The 19,964-nt window shown below is 54.4% G+C and overlaps 1 protein-coding gene across 12 annotated transcripts in view; it reads left to right on the forward strand.

Annotated features, from left to right (window-relative positions):
* The window catches only part of EXTL3 (exostosin like glycosyltransferase 3), a 160,022-nt gene extending 146,217 nt beyond the window's left edge, over positions 1-13,805 (forward strand). For all 12 annotated transcript variants that reach the window (XM_075750343.1, XM_075750334.1, XM_075750332.1 and 9 more), the window contains 4 exons: positions 3,381-3,508; positions 7,061-7,205; positions 8,117-8,245; positions 9,662-13,805. In XM_075750343.1, the coding sequence (XP_075606458.1) occupies positions 3,381-3,508; positions 7,061-7,205; positions 8,117-8,245; positions 9,662-9,871 (612 nt within the window). In that variant the 3' untranslated portion in view covers positions 9,872-13,805. The remainder of the gene's footprint in view (positions 1-3,380; positions 3,509-7,060; positions 7,206-8,116; positions 8,246-9,661) is intronic.
* Positions 13,806-19,964: the final 6,159 nt, after the last annotated feature.

Consider the following 19,964-nt stretch of genomic DNA (forward strand, 5'->3'; position numbering starts at 1 on the left):
TCAAGGCTTGGAGGAATCCAGCTCCTTTGTAGCATCCTTCTCTTTAGGGAAGAGTTTAATGTTGGTGTGCTGACCTCTTTATCCTCTGGAGTTCCCAATTTCAGACCTTTCAGGCAGGATCCACTGCACTTTTTCAATTGACAGTAGTTGAATCATGTTATTGTTCAGCAAGTTACAGGAAAACAAGTCAATCAATAAATTTGCTGGGTTTTTCCTTGGAATCTATCGATTTACAGGCTGCTTAAATTTTAAATACTCCCAGATGAAAGGCAGGAGTACACTTATTTTCTGTGAAATGCAAAAGCTGAACACTAGCACTTCCAGTCCTGCAAAGCTTCAGACGTGACGGAGTAACCCGAAACGTGCCCCTTGCAGCACTTGTGCCGAGTTTTGCTTCCTATCCAGATCTTTACCACACAAGAAGGTGGACCTGACTCCAAAGCTCAGGTTAAAACCAGCCTGACTTTGTTGGGTCGTTGGACCTCTGAGCTGAACATCACATCTTTACCTCTCCCTCGATTTTGAATAGCAGTTGCCGCGAGGGCTCGCGAGGGCAGCAGAAGAGCTTTAAAAGTGGCTTGACCGTAAATGCAGGACAGTGCTGTGGGCAAAACCTCCATGCTGCCGTTTTCAGCTTTGGGGAACGGAAATGAATTGACGTTTGCAGACGTGGGACCCGAATCTTTCCCGAGAAGCTGAGATGAAGACTTGCAGTGAGTAGGAGTCTGATAAATTCATAAGCGGTACGCACTTCCCAGGCCATCGGTGAGGCAGAGAAGGGTTTCTGCTGCTCAGCCTGGTGGTTCTCGCTCTTCTTTCGTCCTTTATCCATTCATCCATCTTCAACTGGCAAAGCAGGACCTTGCCTGGAAAGCATGATATCAATTTACTATGGACTCAGTCCAACTTCTGCTAATCCTAATGAGTAGGAGGCCCACAGACTTCACTGAGATCAGGTTTTCTGAGGAAATCCCATCGTGACAGCAGAGGTGCAGCGTGGCACGTGTTCTTTAGCAAAAGGCTAAATTCTGTATCGGTGCTGGGTTTAAAAAGTTTGCAAACTTCTTAGAAGACTGGATCTGCAACAGGAAGAAAAAGTTGGTGGTCACAAGACTTCATCGGGAAAAATGGTGCTGCTTTCAGAAATGCTGCGTGACACCCTTGAGGAGCTGAAACCCATCATGTATCATCGCTGAGCAGGAGAGAGCGATGACCAGTTCCCAGCTGGACCAGGCTGGAATTTACTGGAGGGGCCCTTGCCTGTGCCAGAAACCATGAAAGCTGCTCTTGGGTGGTTTTTGCCATCACTGCTGATCCTGAAGGCTTTGTGAAGCAGCTGAGAACTGGTGTGCCAGGTGGGCTACCGGCACTGACCAGAGAAGGAGCCAGCCATGTGTGGGAGGCAGAAAATTTCCTACGGCATTTAACCACTGACACGATAAAAATGGATCCTGTAAATGCCACCATACACTGGGTGATTAATTAGAAGAGGGCTGGAAATGGGGGCTAATGGCTCGTGCTGGAACAGGTGAAATGCCCATGTCTCACTGGAGGTGTTCAGCAGCCCCACCAAGGTCTGGTTTGCTGCCCTGTGCGACGTTCTTGGACTTGTCATTGTGTCGGTTTGCCAAAGTGCTCTTCCAGTCCAAAAAACAACTGGGAGCAAGGCCCAGCTGCCCCATCTAGAGCTGTGTCCCCTCTTTCCGAGGCAGCAAACCTGCTTCTCCTGCTGCAGCTGCAAAAGCACTTGCATTTGTAAAGCCAGTTACAGATACAGCCGTGGTGATGTAGAAGGTTTAAATTCTCCTTGTTGTCAATTTGGGGACCACTGTTGGCTCCTCTCCTTTCCGGGTTGATGCACCCACACACAGCGTGTCGAGTTTGGTGATGTTTCTGTGGAGGTGGTTTTCTCAAAGGTTGTGTTGGCCTCCTTGTGTCCAGGTCTTCCTTGGCCTCCTGGGCCAGCACCTTAGGGTTGTACCATTCCAAACCTCCTGGGTTTTTGATTCCTGTCTTACCAGCTGCTTCCGCCAAATCAGTTTGTGCGGTTGCCTCCTCATCACCCGTTCCCGCTGTGATTCCTGCAACCTCTCTTTTCCAGCAGTTCCCAGATAGAGAAGATATCCCTGGGAGCATCTGCTGGCTCACGCTAACTCTGAAAGTAAATACTAACACCGTGCTGATTTTTGTCCTGCTTCTTCACCTCGGGAGGGAGAGGGGAAAGAAATTCCTGCGCCGGCATTGTCTCTCTCTGTTTTTGCCTTCTCCTGTGGACACTAATTGCATCGCAGCCCTCCCGGGGTGGGAGTGCTGCCGGCTCGGCTCTGGCCCTGCTCCACCGCAGCTTAGAGCTGCATAATTTGTTCACCTCCCTGCAATAAATTGTTTGTGCTTTTGATGGATCTTCAGTGAAATATTTTAATGCTTTCTTGTCAAATGTTCCATTTCCCCCCCTCCCAGCAGCTATTGACAGATGAAAGCACTAACACTGGCTTTACATGGGAATTTAATCGTACCAGCTGTCACGCAGATCCCCAATACAAATATTTTCCACTGTTAATGGTTTCAGCGTGGGCTTTTTTTTATGTGATCAAATGTAATCTTATTCAATGGAATTTTATTGCCGTGACGCCTTATTCTTTTTACCAGGCTGGGCTTTGTTTTTAAATCAAGAGAGATTGTTCAGAAGAGAGCCAGAGAAACAACTGGAGGGATTGAACAGGACAGGAAGCCCAGGATGAACTGAGTGTGTATAGATCAGAAAAGAGCAAGGGAGAGAAAGGGTCCAGCATGGAAGGGGCAATCAAGGAGAGGGAGAAATTCAGTCTGATTTTACACACGTATGGCTGGGGATAAGGGGAATTGCAGGGGGTGGGGGGTTGGAAGAGTTTTGAGAGGGGGTCATTGCAAACAAGTTGCGTCCAAGGCAGTAAGCGTGGATAGTTGCAGAAACAATTTGGTTTAGATCAGCGCTGGAGAAATGCTGCAAGAGCCACTTCTTCAGCAGCCGTAGGAGAGACCGGCCCTGGCTGCTGTGTTTCCTTCTTTTCATGATTGCAGAGCCGCGCTCCTGCGTGAGAGGGCAGGCGACCGCGAGCACAGCAGATCCAGCTGGTACCCAGCATCGTGGGCGTTGGGTTCGGCTTTGGCACTCCTGCGAGACGGGCAGGAGGCAGCAGGTGAAAGGGCTGGACGCTGGAGCTGGCGCCCGAGCGAGCTGATGCTTTTTGCGTAGAAAGCATTTCTCCATCACAGGGGCTATGAAGCAGTGCCGAAATGCAGTCCAAAATGGACCGCTGCGGCTGGAGTGCACAGCCCCTAAATCTCTTCTCTGTGCGCGTACAGCCACCGTACGTAACTATTGTGTGTTCATCTCTTAGGTTGTCCGGACAGAGAAGAACAGCCTGAACAACCGGTTCCTGCCGTGGGATGAGATCGAGACAGAGGCCATCCTGTCCATCGACGATGATGCTCACCTGCGCCACGACGAGATCATGTTTGGGTTCCGGTGAGTAGCCTCCATGCATGTAGCCTCTGGACCCAAACTGATTTTTTCTGCATCCAGGGTCTGCTCAGATGCAGCGTGGCCTCGTAGCTAAAGGTGTGACCAGAATTAGGACTAGGACAACCCTTCCCATGGCTTTTCAACTCCATTTCTTGGAGGAGTAAGATGCGGTAATGAACTGTTTAATGAGTGCAGACGGGCAGCCTGGTTTCAGGTTGTCCAGGCAACCCCGATTCTCACGCTTCTTAGCCTCAACTCTTCATCTTTTGCTGTTCTGATAGTGTTTCCTTAATGGTTTGGGGGGTATGATTTTGGGGGTGCGTGGCTTCCTAGGGTGGAAGAGAACTGGAAAAACAAACCCAAGAGACTGTTGCGCTCCGTCCTTCGTCTGCCATTGGCAAGGCCAGGACATTCGCAGCTGCTGCAGGACGTGATGCTCCTGTGCTCACGGTGGGCTGCCATCCTCTTTGCTTGGTGTGACATTGGGATGTGACAGTTATTTTGGCACTTTTTCTGCAGAGCATGGAAAAGACAGATGTTACGAAGAACGGGCTGGTGCTGGTTGTCTCATTCCAACCCTCTTTCTGCTCCAGCGTCTACGTTTTCCCTTGGCTTTGCCCTGGCCAAAAGCTTCCAGATGACGTGGCCAGGGTAGAAAGCAGTTACGTGGGCTCCTGCCGTGGCAGGTTTCTGCAGGCTGCTCCTGCATCTCGTACAGCTAAACCTCACTGACTGCCAAAGAGGCGTCGGGGAGTGAGGATGGCACGAGGAGACGGTGCTGGAGCTCGTTTGGCTGTGGCTTGTCAGTCCGCCAGGGCAGGGCTGGGGGCTGTGATTGCTAATCTGAGAGCACCCGGCAGCTGGTTGCGGGGTGGGAGATGGGGACCAGCCCTCTGCTGTCACTGAAACGTGTTGGTTCATGTTTGGGAGGAAGATTAAAAAGCACGAAACGCCTGGAAACCCAACAAGCTCTTGCTGAAAGATGAGAAACGAGGTGTTAAAGTGATTAAAGCAGGGGAGTAGGCGTCAGGACTCCTGGCATCCCTTCCATGCCCTGTTTTAGGTTCTTTATCTGAACTTGGCCATTTTCTCCCCCTCTTTGGTCTCTGTTTTCCTTCGCTCATCCACAGCACCTGGCTGAGGCTTTACCAGTTTGCCCTGGAGAGCATCAAATGAAAATTATAAGTGCCGTGTATTATTCTCACTCATGTCCCTGCTTACAAACACCTTGTTCCTACAAAGCCTCCCTGTGCTAACGCATTCAGCCAGGGAAGAGACGGTGTCTCGGCGATGGAGTGAACCTCTGCCCATAACAACTGTGTTCTGTTGAAACTTTGCTTTGGGCTGTAATTCTTGGGGCCAAGAGCCTCTTCCTGCTCCATTTGCTGCTCAGGAGCGAGCTGGAGGCGGGCACCCAGAGCAAACCTTTGAGGAGCACACCCAAAACGATTCTCTGGAGAAACTCTTTATTTTTGTGGCTGAGCTGAGACAGAGAAAGTGTCACGTTCATAGGAAAGTGAGACGTGGGAGAAGTGAAAGGGAATGAGTAGTTTCGACTCCGGCTTTTCAAAACAATCACATTGGATTGACAGAAACTGCAGCAAACAAGTGCTTGCTGGGAGGATGGTGCCAAGGAAGCTGCTGGCAGTGTTAATTACTCGGTTTTCATTACCAGGTTGTATCAGAATTTCATTAATTTGTGTAGGGGATATAACAATAAACACAGCTTTGCTCCTGGCTGTGGCAGTAAGTGTGATGAAAGCTCAGGGCCCTCGGAAACTCGGTCTCATCAGCAGCCTGTGATTGCCCTGCAGCCATCGCTTCCGTAGCTCTCCACGGGAACAGGGGCTGTGGGAGGAACCGGGAACTCGCATCCACAAGGGAAAAAAACCCCAAAAACCAAAAAGGCCACTTTCTGCCCTAATTTGTGCCTGTGAAGAAGGGAAAATCCCTCCATGTCCAACAGGCTCCTGCCTGGGACTTGATTGTTATAGCCCGGAGTCACTGGATTTGGAGATGGGGCTTGGACACTGTTAGTGAGATGGGATCGGATGATCCGATGGAAGCTGGCACCCCTGCCAGTGGAAGCTGGATTTATTTCACAGGTTAGGCATTGGGCACTGACATTTGTCTTAATTATTCCTGCCAGTGTTGTAGTTATCCTGTGGGATTTCTCTCGAGGAGAGTGAGCTTCAGATGAGAGCAGAATGTTAAGCAAGCCCGCGCTCTCACACGCGAACCTCAGGATTTAATTCCCTACGGCTCGACTGCGAGCGTGTGTTAGGGTGAAGGATGTGCATAAGACCCCAGATGTTTGTCCTCTATGGACAGAGCCCAGGAAGCTGCCGGGTGTTGGTTTGGGATGGAAAGCTGGCAGGTTGGCACTCCAGATCTTCCATCTGGAGACACCAGGGTCTTCAGCATCTCAGCAGCTTTCCTAAAGGGAGCCTGATGTTATCTCGACTTCACCGAGGAGGAAGCTGAGCTTCCGGGAGATGGAAAGTCCCAAGGATTTGGGGAAAGAGGCCAGGAGACCCTGGGTTCCTCCCAGGCCAAGCCTTGGCTGCTCTGGACTTTCCAAAGAGTGGAGATGAGAGAGAAGCAGCGCTGGCATCTGTGTCGTGCAGTGCTGCCCCTGCGTGGGCTGCGGGAAGCTGGTGGCTAAAGGAAGAGTTTCCCGTCTCGCTGGCTTTCTCTGCCTCTTTCTCTGCCTTTCCACCTGAGGTCTTAAGTTTTCCATTTTCTGTGTAATTCAGAAACTAATTCTGGGCCATTGGGCTTTTTTGTTAGTTTTCTTTTAAACCTACAGAACAGCTCTTTTGAGTTAGAAAATCCCTTATTTATGACTTAGGAGCACTTTCCTGTGAATAAGCAACTTGAACGTGCCTCTAGGAGAGGACCAAGGTGAGAAGCTCAGCTTTGTACCAAGCGACGTTGGTCTGTGCTCACAGCCCGTGGTTGGGAGTGTTGGCTGAGGGATGCTTCAGTTCACATCTAACAGCTTTTAGCCTTTTAGCAAGAGAAGGTCAACAAATTCCGCCTGTCCGTTAAAGCCAGGATTTCTGCCTTCAGCCCTGTCCTGCAGTACAGTAAGAAAGGAATCGGAGTTATCTCGGGGAGAGACCTCGTTCATGTGTCACTCGGGCAGCTGTGACGGCCGGTCGGGCCCTCCTACCGACAGTAGAGCTTCAGTGCTGTGGAGGTGGGCGAGTTAGTACTCAACAGCCTACATAAAAAACCATCTTTAGCACATTGGAATTTTCTGTATTTCTATTTAAAAAAAAAAAAAAAAGGACTTTAAAGCAAGGTAATTACACATTTTAACAATGTTTATCCTTTTTGCCCAAACTACAACGTATGTTGGCCATTCTTTAGATGATCAGTTGCCAAACTGTTTTATGTATAGACGTCTCCATGGCTGGGAACCCCCCTGGGGAGCGGGTCTGTTGGTGTCGAGGGCGTAGTCCTGTGTGTAGTGGTTCTCAGCCAGAGCCGTGCTCATCTCCATATGGGCTCCCCGGGTTTGTGTCTCACCGAAAGGCTTTGCGTTTGCAGCGTCTGGAGAGAGGCAAGGGACCGCATCGTTGGCTTCCCGGGGCGCTACCACGCGTGGGACATCCCCCATCAGTCCTGGCTCTACAACTCCAACTACTCTTGCGAGCTCTCTATGGTGCTCACTGGTGCTGCCTTCTTCCATAAGGTGAGATGTCATGGCCACAGAGCCCTGGGCTTTCCCTTCCTTCTCAGAGTAACCAGAGTCCAATGCTAGTAGGGTGGGGTGTTTTCTTTAAAGAACAAATTTTAGAGCTCACCACTCCTTTTCCCAACTGAAACACAGCCAGCAACTGGTCTGTGTCCCCGCGAGCCATCTCCTTGAGGAGCAGCGTATGTCTGTGCTGTGTGAGAAGCACCATGGCACTGAAGAAGATGGATGGAGCGCGGGGCTGAGCGCGTTTCAGTGATGCTCTCGGTCATGGCAAGGGCGAGGCAGGCCACGGGATTCCCTACCCCGCATCTTTACTGTAGCGTCTTTAATCTTACAAAGTGTTGCAAGGGGTAATGCGCAGGGAAGTCATGGGTTTCTGCACCTGCGTGGTGGCACGGGCTGGCTGGTAGGTGTGGGAGGTTTATGCTGGAAGGGAGCAGCGTAGAAAGTGGCTCCGTGACGTGTGCCTCTGTACGGGCGAGACAACAGCGAGTGACCAGGCCTAGAGAAAAGGGAGGGATGTTTTCCTGAGGGGACTGTCCTGAGCTGGCGTATCACGCTGGGAAGGTTATCCGCTAGCTACTGCTGCCATGCTGGCTGCAGCAGCAAAGACAGCGAGATCTGAGGGGGCTGAAACCGTTGTTCTGGATGTCTGAGGATACAGGAGCCTCGGGCGTCAGGGTGGAGGCTGGGGGGTAGATTGCCGCTGCTCTACAGCAGATCTCCTTGGGGCAGGATTCACTCCATTGTGTGCCATCCTTGAGCTCTGAGCCAGACACGTCCCAGCGAGCGGTCTTGATACTCACCCACGGTGCCATGACTGCTCCAGGTCTGGTGCAGTGATGGGTGGGCGCTTCCTGCCTGGGACCACCTTGAGCGATGTTGTGCTTTTTTATCCTTTCCAGTACTACGCTTACTTGTATTCCTACGTGATGCCGCAAGCCATCCGTGACATGGTGGATGAATACATCAACTGCGAGGACATCGCCATGAACTTCCTGGTCTCTCACCTGACGAGAAAACCTCCCATAAAGGTAAAGCACCGAGCGGGAGTTTGTACTGGGCTTTGTGTTTCCAGAGAAGCAGTGGTTTGTTCAATGTCTTTGAAAGGCGAGCGGTCTGTTAGGAGGCTGCTCTGCTCCGGGGGAAATACGCGCTGCCCTTACCAGAATCCGGCTGCATCGCATCTCTGAAGTGCTGCAAGTGGGACGTGCTCGAGGCTGTCAGCATGTCCCCGCTCCGGCCACAAAGAGATGTCGTGTGTGTTCAAAAAGGTGTGAAAACTCAGTACCGCCCTTAGAAGCAGCCACATCCTCACCGCAGCAAGTGGATGAGTTGGGGTTTGACTCCCGCTGCAGCTCAGACCGGAGGGTTCCTGGGCCTTCTAAGCAGCTGATCACAAAAAGACAAATTTCTTTCTTTCTATAACATACAGCACGAGTAGGAATGATTTCCTTGCTGATTTTGTGTGGCTTTCCAGAGACGTTTAGGCCCACCTGCATGCAGAGGGCTGTTGGTCCAAACACTGCAGCCCAGCTGAAATTTCCCTGCCCCGTGATAACAAATGAATGTCACAGTTTGGAGCGTGAATTTTGGATGCAGATAATTCTGCTCTTTGTCACTGCTGGCAAACTGCTCTTTACAGCCCTGCATATGTCTCACCATCGCAGGCCAGCTGCCTTGGAGAGGGGGCTTGGCCATGAATATAATGGCTGGGCTTTTCTGTGTGGTGTTCTTCCCATCTGGAGCTGCTATGAAGTGAAGGCTGTAGATTTTGGTGCAGCTGAGAGAGAATCAGAGCAAAGCCAAGGGCACTGCGATGGGATGTCTCAATCAAGACCAACAAGGAGGCCCTTTAATCAACTGGTGGCCCCTCAGCACCTCCTGAAAACTGGAGCCCCCTCCAAAGATCTTGCTCTGGGATCCTAAATTTTTCATGATGAGGGTGGCGAAACACTGGCACAGGTTGCCCAGAGAAGCTGTGGCTGCCCCGTCCCTGGAAACATCCAAGGCCAGGCTGGACGGGGCTCTGAACAACCTGATCTAGTTGAAGATGTCCCTGCTCGTGGCAGGGGGGGTTGGACTAGATGAGCTTTAAAGGTCCCTTCCCACCCAAACCAGTCTGTGATTCTCTCTGTAGCCAGTAGAATGAAGGGAGTTCCTTTCTCGAGGTCTTTTTCTTCCTGAAACATCTTCACAAACCTTCAACTAGAAAAAAGTAACTAAGCGTTAATAGATCATCGTGTCCCCCTTTAAGTCTCTGCTGTGACGGAGCTGGCGTGGACCATGTCCTTCCTGGCCTGGACACCCTCCAAGGGACACCTGGCAGCTGGGGAGAGCACGGCCGAATCTGTGCCCAGTCTGCGGCACGTCACAAAGGGCATGGTGTCCCCCTGGCCGGCGTGTTGGGGGCAGCGTGGCAGTGACCGTCTTTGTCCCTCTCGTTGCAGGTGACCTCCCGCTGGACTTTCCGCTGCCCCGGGTGCCCTCAGGCGCTTTCGCACGACGACTCTCACTTCCACGAGCGACACAAGTGCATCAACTTCTTCGTCAAGGTGTACGGGTACATGCCCCTCCTGTACACCCAGTTCCGCGTGGACTCGGTCCTCTTCAAGACCCGCCTGCCTCACGACAAGACAAAATGCTTCAAGTTCATCTAGAAGCGGGAGGCAGCCGGGCGCCCTCGGCTCTCCGAACTTTGGCCGGCGGCGGGTGAGGGCAGAGGGTGGCTTTTTGGTGGGGCTGCGAGTGCAAAACGCCTTTTGCTATTGACTCCGGCCTCCCTCCCACGGAGCGAAAGGGACGTCCTGGATTTGGACGGGCACGTTTCCCCCTCCCTTCCCGCTCTCCCCACAGCGACTCGACCGAGTGACAGGGAACAGGATCTCACAGCTTCTGTAAAGACGCTCCCTAGGATCGTACACTGAGGAATGGCACGTTGGCTAGTGGCTCTGCCCCTTCACTAGCCAAGGGCAACCATTCTTTTTAATTATAATTATTGTTATTTAAAATGAAAGTGTTTTAGATTTGCTGCGTGAGGCTTTTTTTTTTGGCTTTTTTTTTTGCTTTTTTTCTTTTCCCCCATCCCCTTTTCCCTTCTGGACCTGTCTGCCCACTCGGGCTGGAGGCGTTTGAGTGCAGAGGGGTTATTCCCAGCATCAAGGCAGCTCTGGTCACCGCTGTCGTCCCCGTCCTTTCTCCTGCGGGGCAGCCCTTGTCCTCCTCCCCTTCCGCACACCACGGCCTGGCTCATCTTGCTCTGAGGACTTTCAGGTGTCATCCGGTGTCTTTGCTCTACTCTGCTCACTGCCCTGCCCCTGCCCTCGGAGAGGGGTGAACAGGGAAGAGTTTGGCCCCAGAGGGTTCTTCCCCAGCTCCCAGCACCATGCCGGGTCCCGTGCTGCAACCACGGGGCAGTTTGGTGCCCGCAGACTCCTTCTCGGTGTCCTTTTCCGCCCTGTGCGGCACATCGCAGCCGCTGCTAAACCTCCGAAGACGGGGAATGTGTCTGGGGCTTCGGAACGGTCCGTCGGCAGCGGAGTGGGAGCTGGCAACGCCCCAGGCTCGTGCGTTTGAGCGGGCTGCCTTGGCCTGCGGTTTTCTACAGCCGCTGCAGTGTCAAAACCGGCTCTAGAGAGTCTGAGTGTGGCCTGGGCTTCTCACAAGCGCTTGGGGACTTTTCCTCCTGCCCTTCAGGGCCCTGGAAAGCTGTTCCAGCAGCACCCCGAGATCGGCTATACGAGCCTTTGCTGATAAAATAAACCTCTTTCCCCAAAGCCTCCAAGCGTGAATGCAATCTGCCGAGAGCCGGCTCTTCACGGGGCCTGGTCCCTGCCGGGGCAGCAGGCAGTACTTCAGCTTACAGTGCCGGTGCGATGGGAGTCGGGGTGTTGGGGCCTTCTCTTGAGATCGCTTCGCGTTTTGCAGAGCGGAGGAAGGAGAAGACGCTGACTCTTAATTTGCGCGCGGCCGAGCAGAGCCGAAGTGAAGCGCCAGCCCAGCCCGTGCGTGCTGGAGCCGGGGCTGCTCCGTGGGCCGGAGTCCCCGCTCCGCCTCATCCCTCGTCCCCCATCCCCCAGCGAAACGTGCCGATGTCGGGTTTGCCGGTGGGCCTCAGCATAACTGCCTTAAACCCCCATCCCGGCCGCACTCACGCCCTGGCTTTGGGCTGCGTTCGAAGGTGAATCCCGCCCAGAGCTTTCCTTCACGTGAGCCGGGAGACGCTGCTGGGATCGTGTTCACGGGGCTGTTCTCGGCGCTGGTTTCTGGCCCACCGAAGCCAAACGCCATTATGTCCACGTCATCGCTCAACTTGCTGCTCCGTTCTGCTTCGATCCCGGCCCGTAACGAGAGGGAAGGACACGGGCTGTCCTCTTTTGTGTGATGTTCTCCTTCAGCGTGTGTCTCGGATGTTTAAGGGCAGCCTGGCGAAGCTCTCGCTGGGTAGACGGGAAGGTGAAACTTGTGTGATTCACCTCAATGTCCCCAGCGTTCCTGGCTCCGCTTCCACTGAGGCAGGATGCAGCTCAGCATCCCGGCACCCTGCACCAGAAGGATGTCACCGCCTGGTTGTGTCTCGGGTGTCTCCCAGAAGATGAGGAGCAGGGATGGTCCGTCAGCAGCTCCCGGGCTCAGCCCTGCCCGCGCTCCTCTCCTGCAGCCTGCACCACATTTCGGGGTGCTCAGAGGCCTCCCCAGTTTCAGCCAGTTTGTCATGTCAGCCCTGCAGGTCCCCACCGCTCGCTCCTTGGGAAGGGGAAGGGAAGGGCCAGCCTGTCCCCAGCAGAGCCGACGGCTTGTGCCTTCACCAGCACTACAGACCGCAGCGATATACGGCTCAAGGTACCTGTTCCTCTCTGTGTGGTTCTTTTTCTTTCCACTCTCTTTTTGTTTTAACATCAGGTGCTCAAAACGCAGCACGCGAAGGCTCCCAGTCTCCTTAAAAATGGGATTGGAGACTCCTGCGAGGCCCCGAAACCCCTGGAAGGATGTTTTCCGCCCCTGCTCGGAGTGGAAACGTGGCACTCGGCAGCAGCTGCACCAGCTTCAGCATCCCCGAGGGGCCTGACACTCCTCTGCCGCTGGCTTTAAATCTCCCCTCGTTACTAGGTGGTTCGTTAGCAGCGACGCAGTCGCTCACGTGCAGCACGAGTCCCTGGTGCCAGCCAAGAGCGGAGGCAGCTCTGCCTTCACCACCCCTCTGCCCGCACAGCAGGAGTCAAACGGGAGTAAGGCTGGATGCAGGCACGGATTGCACTTTAGAGAAATAGAGACCCGCTTCTCAGCAACTGATTTTCAAAAATCTTAAGGGAAATTATATTATTCTGGTGAGAGAGAGTAAACCAGGGAGCTTGGAAAACGCGGATGTGATGTGAAGCTGCCGTTTGCATCGCAGGGGCTCGGGGTTTGCCGAGCCTCGTTGCTTGGCTGCAGTCGGAGCTGGCGGCAAGCCCGAGGTTGGGGGTTTCTTCCTTTGCGTTGATGCGTTTCAGTTCAAGGCCAGTAGAGATGTAGAGCTCAGCGGTGGAAATCCAAAGGGTTCTTCCTCCCAGGCTCTTGACATGCTCGCCTCTTGCCCAAAGTGTTTTTTGGAGGATCCCGAGCGCTGCGGGAGCCAGGGGTCAGACCTGGAGCAGGGTTGAGTGGGGAGAGGCTGTGCGATGGGATCACTGCGCGGGTCGTGGGATGGTTTCACCTTGTTGAGACCCCCCCCAAAGGGGAAGGATTTGGGGGTGAAGGGGTAAATGGTTGCTCTGAGTCGCTGCCAGCAGCTCCGGGGGGACGTGCGGGACAGCAGCAGTCGGGGGGGGGGATTGGGTGCCGTGAGGAAACTAAATGGCCAGCGAGAGCATCTCCTTCCCCACCCGCAGGGCTGGTGCTGTCCCGCCCGGTCCTCTGCTGTTGCTCTTTCCAAATCTGCCCAAACAGACACCAGAAGCCCTCTGGGGTACAGCCCCGTGATTGACACCCCAACTTTCTGCTCCTGAGACATCCCAGGATCTGAGCTGTCCTTAGGCATCCTCCACCATCAGGGAGGAGAGGGGCGTTTCTGGAGAGCGCTCCAGCCCGTGCCACCGTCCCCAACACCCTCCTTTGCCCCTTGTCGCTCTCCTGTGATTTTCAGGGAGCCCCAGGGTAACTCCGAAGCTCAGGTTAGGTTGTATGATCCATCCCAGCTCCAGCACGGAGCAGCCTGGGGCACGCAATCTCACTGCTCCAGCCCCGAGGAGACGGGAAGGTCTCGGCAGCTGCCCCTTTCCCCGGGGAAGGGCCTCTTCCCCTTTCCAGCGTTTCTGCCGCTTCACCCGGGACCGGGGGTTGCAGTCGGCGGGTGCCGGGTGCAGAGCGAGATCTTTCTCACATTCGCTGTAAATAGCATCGTCTGCGGTGACACGGACCCCCCCCGGACACCGTTCGTGTCACACAGCACAGCCCCTGCCCTCGCCTGCGCCGTGGTTGTGCTAAAACTGCTCCGTGAGCACCAGGTTTAAAAAACAAGAACAAAAACCGAGAGAAAAGAAACACTCCTTCACCACGAGCACAATGTTGAGGTTTTTTTGTAAAAGGATCCAATAAATGGAGAGTTTAACTTGAGAGTGTCTCCGTGCCTTCTGTGCCAGGGGCGGGGAGAGAGGGGTTGGGACCAGAGCGGGGCTTGCAGCTGCGGTGCTGCTCCGTGGCCCTGGGTACCCCAAAACCAGGTGTCTCCCCAGGCTTGCATCTCCCAAGGGGCAGTGAGCTGGTCTGGAACGGTGCAGACCCCTCGGGGATGGCAGCGTCTGGTGCGAAACCCCGTCGCCTCCCTGGGCGAGCTCACAGCTGGGCCAAGAGAGCCCCCGGTCCCATCCCAGGGGGGGTTGCACCCTCGTGTAGCTTCAGGGCACATCACATCCCAGCCGCCACGCTGATGCAGGGCTGCTGGTGGCATCGGGGACATCCAGCCACGACAGATTTGGGGGAGGCTGGAAACCTGCATTTTCTGCGTTGCTGATTCAGATCACGGCCGACCACAGCACCTTCCCCAGAGCCCTGCTCTGCTTGCAGGATGTGGCCCTGGGGCCTCGGACCTGCAGTGAATTTCCCCCCCCCAAGAAAAGTTGTCTGGGTGTTCCCAGGCAACGAGAGCAGCAGCCGAGCCAGCAGTGGGACTGCAAACCTTCCCATCCCTGTCCTGGGCTCCTGAAACGGGAAGGTGGGAGCCCTTCCCTACGGCACGCACAGGCATCGCTGGCTCCGGGGACGCTCCCGGCCCCTCTCTGTGCAGAAGGGTGACGTGGAGAAAACCAAGCGGCTCTGTGTGATTCCCAACCCGATGTCCACCAGCTTCAAACCTGCGGGAGGGACGGAGCCAGGGGCCCTGGGCTCCCCCTCCACGCTGGGCTGGAAATCCCCCAGGTTTTCCTGCACTTTGCTGCGTTCCCTCTCTCCTCCTTTCTGCTGCTTTTTTTGGCCCTTCCTCTGGAGCAGACGGCTTTCTCCGTGGTTGGTTGTTCACCTCTGTGTCACCTGCCCTTGCTGCTGTCCCCGTGGGAAATGTGCCCTTTATTTTCCTTACTGGGAGTGTTTGTGCTTGGGTTTATTCCCAGGCTAGGTTTCAGGGAAAGCCCAAATTATTTTGATCCCAGGAGGGAGGAGGTGGGTGCTCTGCCCAGACTTGCCTCTCAGATGCCTGGGGGTCTCTCCCCAAAATACTGTGGAAGGCAGGGACATCGCTAACGGCATGAGGGCACAGAAAAACCTCGCTCACAGGCACAGACCTGGCTGCTGTGGCTGGATGCCGTTTCAGGGGTCCAGCTCGATAAGCCCAGCAGCATCTTGGGCCCCATCTCGCCCGCGGTGACTGCGCGCCTGAGGCTTTTCCAGCCCTTACAAAGCTCCTGTTAAAATAAATAATTTTTACAGCTGTAACTAAGTTGTCCTTGATGAGATAAGCCACAGCATCACAGCTCCCCTTTGGTTTTCTTTTTTTTTCCCCCTATATGATGGTTTGCACCTGGGATGGGGGGAACAGACCCTGGGGAGAGGAGGAGGAGGGGGTAAATCCCCCTAATAACATGTTCCCTTCTCCCAGGAAGGATGGGGGCAGGGGAAAGTGCTTTACACTTCACTCCTCTCCCCAAAAAATGTCCTTGATTTTCCCTTTCAGATGACACATTCCTCGATAAAAGCAATTTCACTGAAATTGCTCGTGTTTCCGTTCTGCCTGTCAATGCCATGAAGGCAACCAGGTCCCGCAAGAGCCCAGGAAAGGACCCGCAGCCACCGGCGCGGATGCTGGCACCCCCGGCGGCCCTGCCTTCTGCCCCAGCCACGCCAAGACAGGCGGGAACAGGGAAATTACTGTTGGTTTGGTTTTTTCTTTTTTCCCCAGCTGGAAATGCAGGAAACGCTCCCGCAGGGCTGGAAACCAGCAGCAACAGAAAGCCGAGGTCACGTTGGGTCCATCGCTCCCAGGTTAATTAGATGACCGCTTTGCCACCCACGGGACGGGACAGCCAACGTACCCCGGCATCGCTTCCCTGTTTAGGAAAGAAAAAAAAAGGAAAAAAGGTTTAAAGCCGAGAGCGCGTGGGGCTGTGGGGAGTGGGACTGGCAGGGAACGGGGAGCGCTGGGCTGCGGGGGTGTTACAAATCTCTACAGCCACAGAATTTCTCAGCCTGTGCTAAGCGAGGTGCGGGATTTATACCTTGCGGCCAGCCATGAAAGGCTTCAGGAAGAAAAACCAGGATTTTACCCCCAATGTTTTAAGAAATTATTCCGGAGTTGTTAGCAGGATGAAGAGTAAACTGCTGCTGCGTTTCCGTGGGCGCCCAAGGCACAGAGGGGTTCACCCATCACCCTCCTCACTCCCTGGGTCCTGCTTTTAGCCTCAGGGCAACGGCACGGTGGAAATACGAAGCTGTGTCAGGGCATTTGGGAGCCTTGGTCTTGGCTTAAAGCCCCCGGGCAAAGCGGGGTTTTGCCCACGCTGCAACCAAAAGGCCGTGGAGGGACTTGGGAAGTGAACCAGGGAGGTAGCACTGCCGCAGAGCACCTGCAGCCACCCAGTGAACGCGTGCGCCGGGCCGACGGCGGCACACTGTAATTTAGAGGCTCAAAATAGTAAATATTAAGAGCAGTCAGAGGGAAATGAGCAGTTATTAGCCAGGCAATTAATAAAAGACCTATGCTGCGTTCGGTGTTGTGCCTGCAAGGGAAGGATAATTGTCACCGTTCGATTTAACCCACTAAGTAATTTAATGGAGCAAAAAAAAAAAAAAAAAAGAACACAACCCTCGCTCAATCGCTGCCGGTCCGTGTGAACACCTCCGGGGAGCTGGCTCTGCCCCGGGGATGCAGCGAGTCCTGGGGAAGAAACCCAGCAGGTTGGGTTTGCTTGGGGGTTTTTTTCCCCCCCTATTTCCTTCGAGAATAAAACAGTGAGGTGTCACACCCGTTCCTTCCGTCTTGGTTTTAGAGCCTTTCGGATGCTCTTCTTGCAGGCGGCTCTTGGCAGAGGGCCCCGCTCTCTTGCGTAGCTGCGTTTTAAACTCTCAGCCCACAATTTTGCTACGAACAGGATAATAATAATAAAAAAGTTAAAATAAGACAAGTTGTGATGTCTTTGCTTGTGATTGGGCTTCCCCATGTAGCCCCACGCAGCACGGGGCTGCTTTGCTCCGTCCCTCACCCTTTTTGTTACCAAACACCATTAATATCAAGAAAATAATAAAGACGCAGAGTTTTAGCAAGCGGGAGGCTGGTCGCGCTGGATTGTGTTCTGCCTCAGGACATTCGCTGCCGTAGCTTTGCTTGCCCACGGCAGCCCCGTCTCGCCACGTTTGAGATGGAGCCATCACCCCCCGCCGGGCACTCGGGGGCGAGGAGCGGACGGCGTCCTCGGGACACTCAGGGACAGCTGGTGATAGGGCCAAGGGAGAGGAAAGATGGAGGAGTAATTTAATTTGTTGCATTAATCAAGGCAAAGAGCTTTTGATCGTTCCGCCCTGCCAGTAAAAATGGGGCAAACCGATGCCGTGATTTCTGAAACAGGAGGTCGGGAAGGTCGCTGCCTCTTAGGGCTGGATGAAGCCCTCGTGGTTTGGGAGCCTGCTGCGGTGCTGCATCAGTCCGTGGGTGAGATGCAGGATGTGGCCCGTGATCTCCGACCCTAACGAAGCCTTGCCCATGGCCTCCGAGTGTCCCCGTAGGAGAAGTACTGTGGCCCCACGGGAGAAGCGCTGTGTCCTCACGGGCAAGAGTCCCCTGTAGCCCACAGAGCCACCACCCCCCCCAGCACGTAGGTGCCCATGCCATGCCCTGGCGAGCAGGACTGGGGGGCTTGGCTGTAACCCCAAGGTCATAGGGAGAGCGTTGGCTTGTTCCCCGTGGGCCACAAGACGTGGTGAGGGGTCCCCAAAGTGATGGGGCCCAGGAGGTGGGTCCCCAAGGGACGGGGTCCCCAAAGTGATGGGGCCCAGGAAGTGGGTCCCCAAGGGACGGGGTCCCCAAAGTGATGGGGCCCAGGTGGCGGGTCCCCAAGGGACGGGGTCCCCAAAGTGATGGGGCCCAGGAGGTGGGTCCCCAAGGGACGGGATCCCAAAGTGATGGGGCCCAGGAGGTGGGTCCCCAAGGGACGGGATCCCAAAGTGATGGGGCCCAGGTGGTGGGTCCCCAAGGGACGGGATCCCAAAGTGATGGGGCCCAGGAGGTGGGTCCCCAAGGGACGGGATCCCCAAAGTGATGGGGCCCAGGAGATGGGTCCCCAAGGGACGGGGTCCCAAAGTGATGGGGCCCAGGTGGCGGGTCCCCAAGGGACGGGGTCCCAAAGTGATGGGGCCCAGGTGGCGGGTCCCCAAGGGACGGGATCCCAAAGTGATGGGGCCCAGGTGGTGGGTCCCCAAGGGACGGGATCCCAAAGTGATGGGGCCCAGGAGGTGGGTCCCCAAGGGACGGGGTCCCAAAGTGATGGGGCCCAGGTGGTGGGTCCCCAAGGGACGGGATCCCAAAGTGATGGGGCCCAGGTGGTGGGTCCCCAAGGGATGGGCTCACACTGACTGCACCTGGGCACGGTGAGCCTGGAATTAAACGACTTGGTCCAGTTGTTTTTATTAAGGCCGACATTAATAGAAAGAATAGCTGTTCCATAAAAGCCAGCCACGTGCAGAAAGCCAATTTTAACTTTTTCTCCCCATCATTCTCCAGCGCAGTGATGCAGCCCCGGCTGCGCTGCGGGAGCGCAGGTTGGGAAGCGCGCTGGGAATTAACCACTTGCTGGGGGCCGAGGTGGAGCCCTGCGAAGCGGCTGCTGGAGAAGCAGCCCAGCTGCAAACCCCACTGTTTGCGTTTAATGCGGGGAGCTGCGAGAGGCCGGTGAAGCGCGGCACGGGATGCGGGACCCCCACGGGGCCTGGGGGTGGCCACGGCACAATGAGCATCACGTGGTGGCCATGGGGATTTTTTTTTCCTCCCGTTCTGGAAGTGACACCAAGTCCCTTTGCTGTTGTCCGGCCGTTCAGGTACACACCGCTGGTTCGGCCGTATTTGCCATCCATCGTATTCCATCCCCTCCATTCGCATCTCTCCTGGGCTGCCATGGTTACCTCTGCAGGACTGACCCAGCCTGAAGAAATGCTATTTCTTTTTCTTCCTCTCTGCAGAACGAACAAGCATTTATTTTGGCTAGTTTAATAAAGATTTTTCATTAAAGAATCCCCCCCCCAGTATGTTTATTTTTCCAGCAGGCACAACCTTTCTATTTGTAAGAAGTGAATCACTTTTCAGATGCTGGTCAGGAGCAGTAAGAAGTTTTCCTGCCAAAAACAACAAGAAGAAAAATGTGCAAATTTTTAAATTGATTTTTTTCCCCCCAGGAGGATGGGGAAAACCTTTGGAAAGCCATTAGCTACCGGCTGACAAGATAAAAATATCAGTTTGGCTGTTGCTGGGCCGAGCTTTGCACCTCAGCTAAGGCTTTTGGTATGACAGCTCAATCACGTCAGTTGTCTTTCAGTAGTGCCCCAAGCTAAAAGCGACCTGTGGAGTCTGAATACCTTTCTAATGCTGATAATGAGCACAGCAGCCCACTCCCAGTGCCGGAATTACCTTCAAACCACCGCACTTTCGATACAATTTCTACTGCGGCAGCTTGCCCCTCGAAGTCTCGAGGCAGCCCGCGAAGGAGCACGGTACGATTTCTGTTTCACGAGGGGAACGTGAGGCACTAAGGCAGGAACGTGTCCGAAAGCGTCCGTCAGAGGCAGGGCTACACCACATCTCTCCACTTCTGTCAAGTTAGGCAGCACAGAGAGACTTCCACGGGGCGCTCCGGGCATCGGGGTTTATTTGACCTAATTATAAACTACTCGCTCCTGTGGAGTAGCTATTGTGGCTGATACAAGTTGTATTTAAATATTTCACATTTAAATATTTGCTTCATACCTTGAGATCTGTGAAGCCTCCCTGGCTAACCTGCCTTTCTGTGTAAGGAGGCCGTGCTGAACGAGTACGTGAGGAGGTTATTCTCCCCCGATACACAAGGCTGGTTGGACTGCGTGACTTCAGCAAAGCCAGCAAACCTCTCCGGCCGTCCTGGCCTCATCACCTGCAGAGTCAGAGAAACACAGAACGCCGTTAAATCTTTTCTGGCAGTGAATCCGCAGCCCTGTTACTGCAGGGCTTCATGTCATAAAATCACATAAATGCCGTAGAACGTGTCTTGGCACCTGGCTAATTTGGCTCTCGGGTTCTGGCTCATGGAACCATCCCAGCTA

Source organism: Balearica regulorum, chromosome 3, assembly GCF_011004875.1.
Source record: "Balearica regulorum gibbericeps isolate bBalReg1 chromosome 3, bBalReg1.pri, whole genome shotgun sequence".
Taxonomy (NCBI): Eukaryota; Metazoa; Chordata; class Aves; order Gruiformes; family Gruidae; genus Balearica; species Balearica regulorum.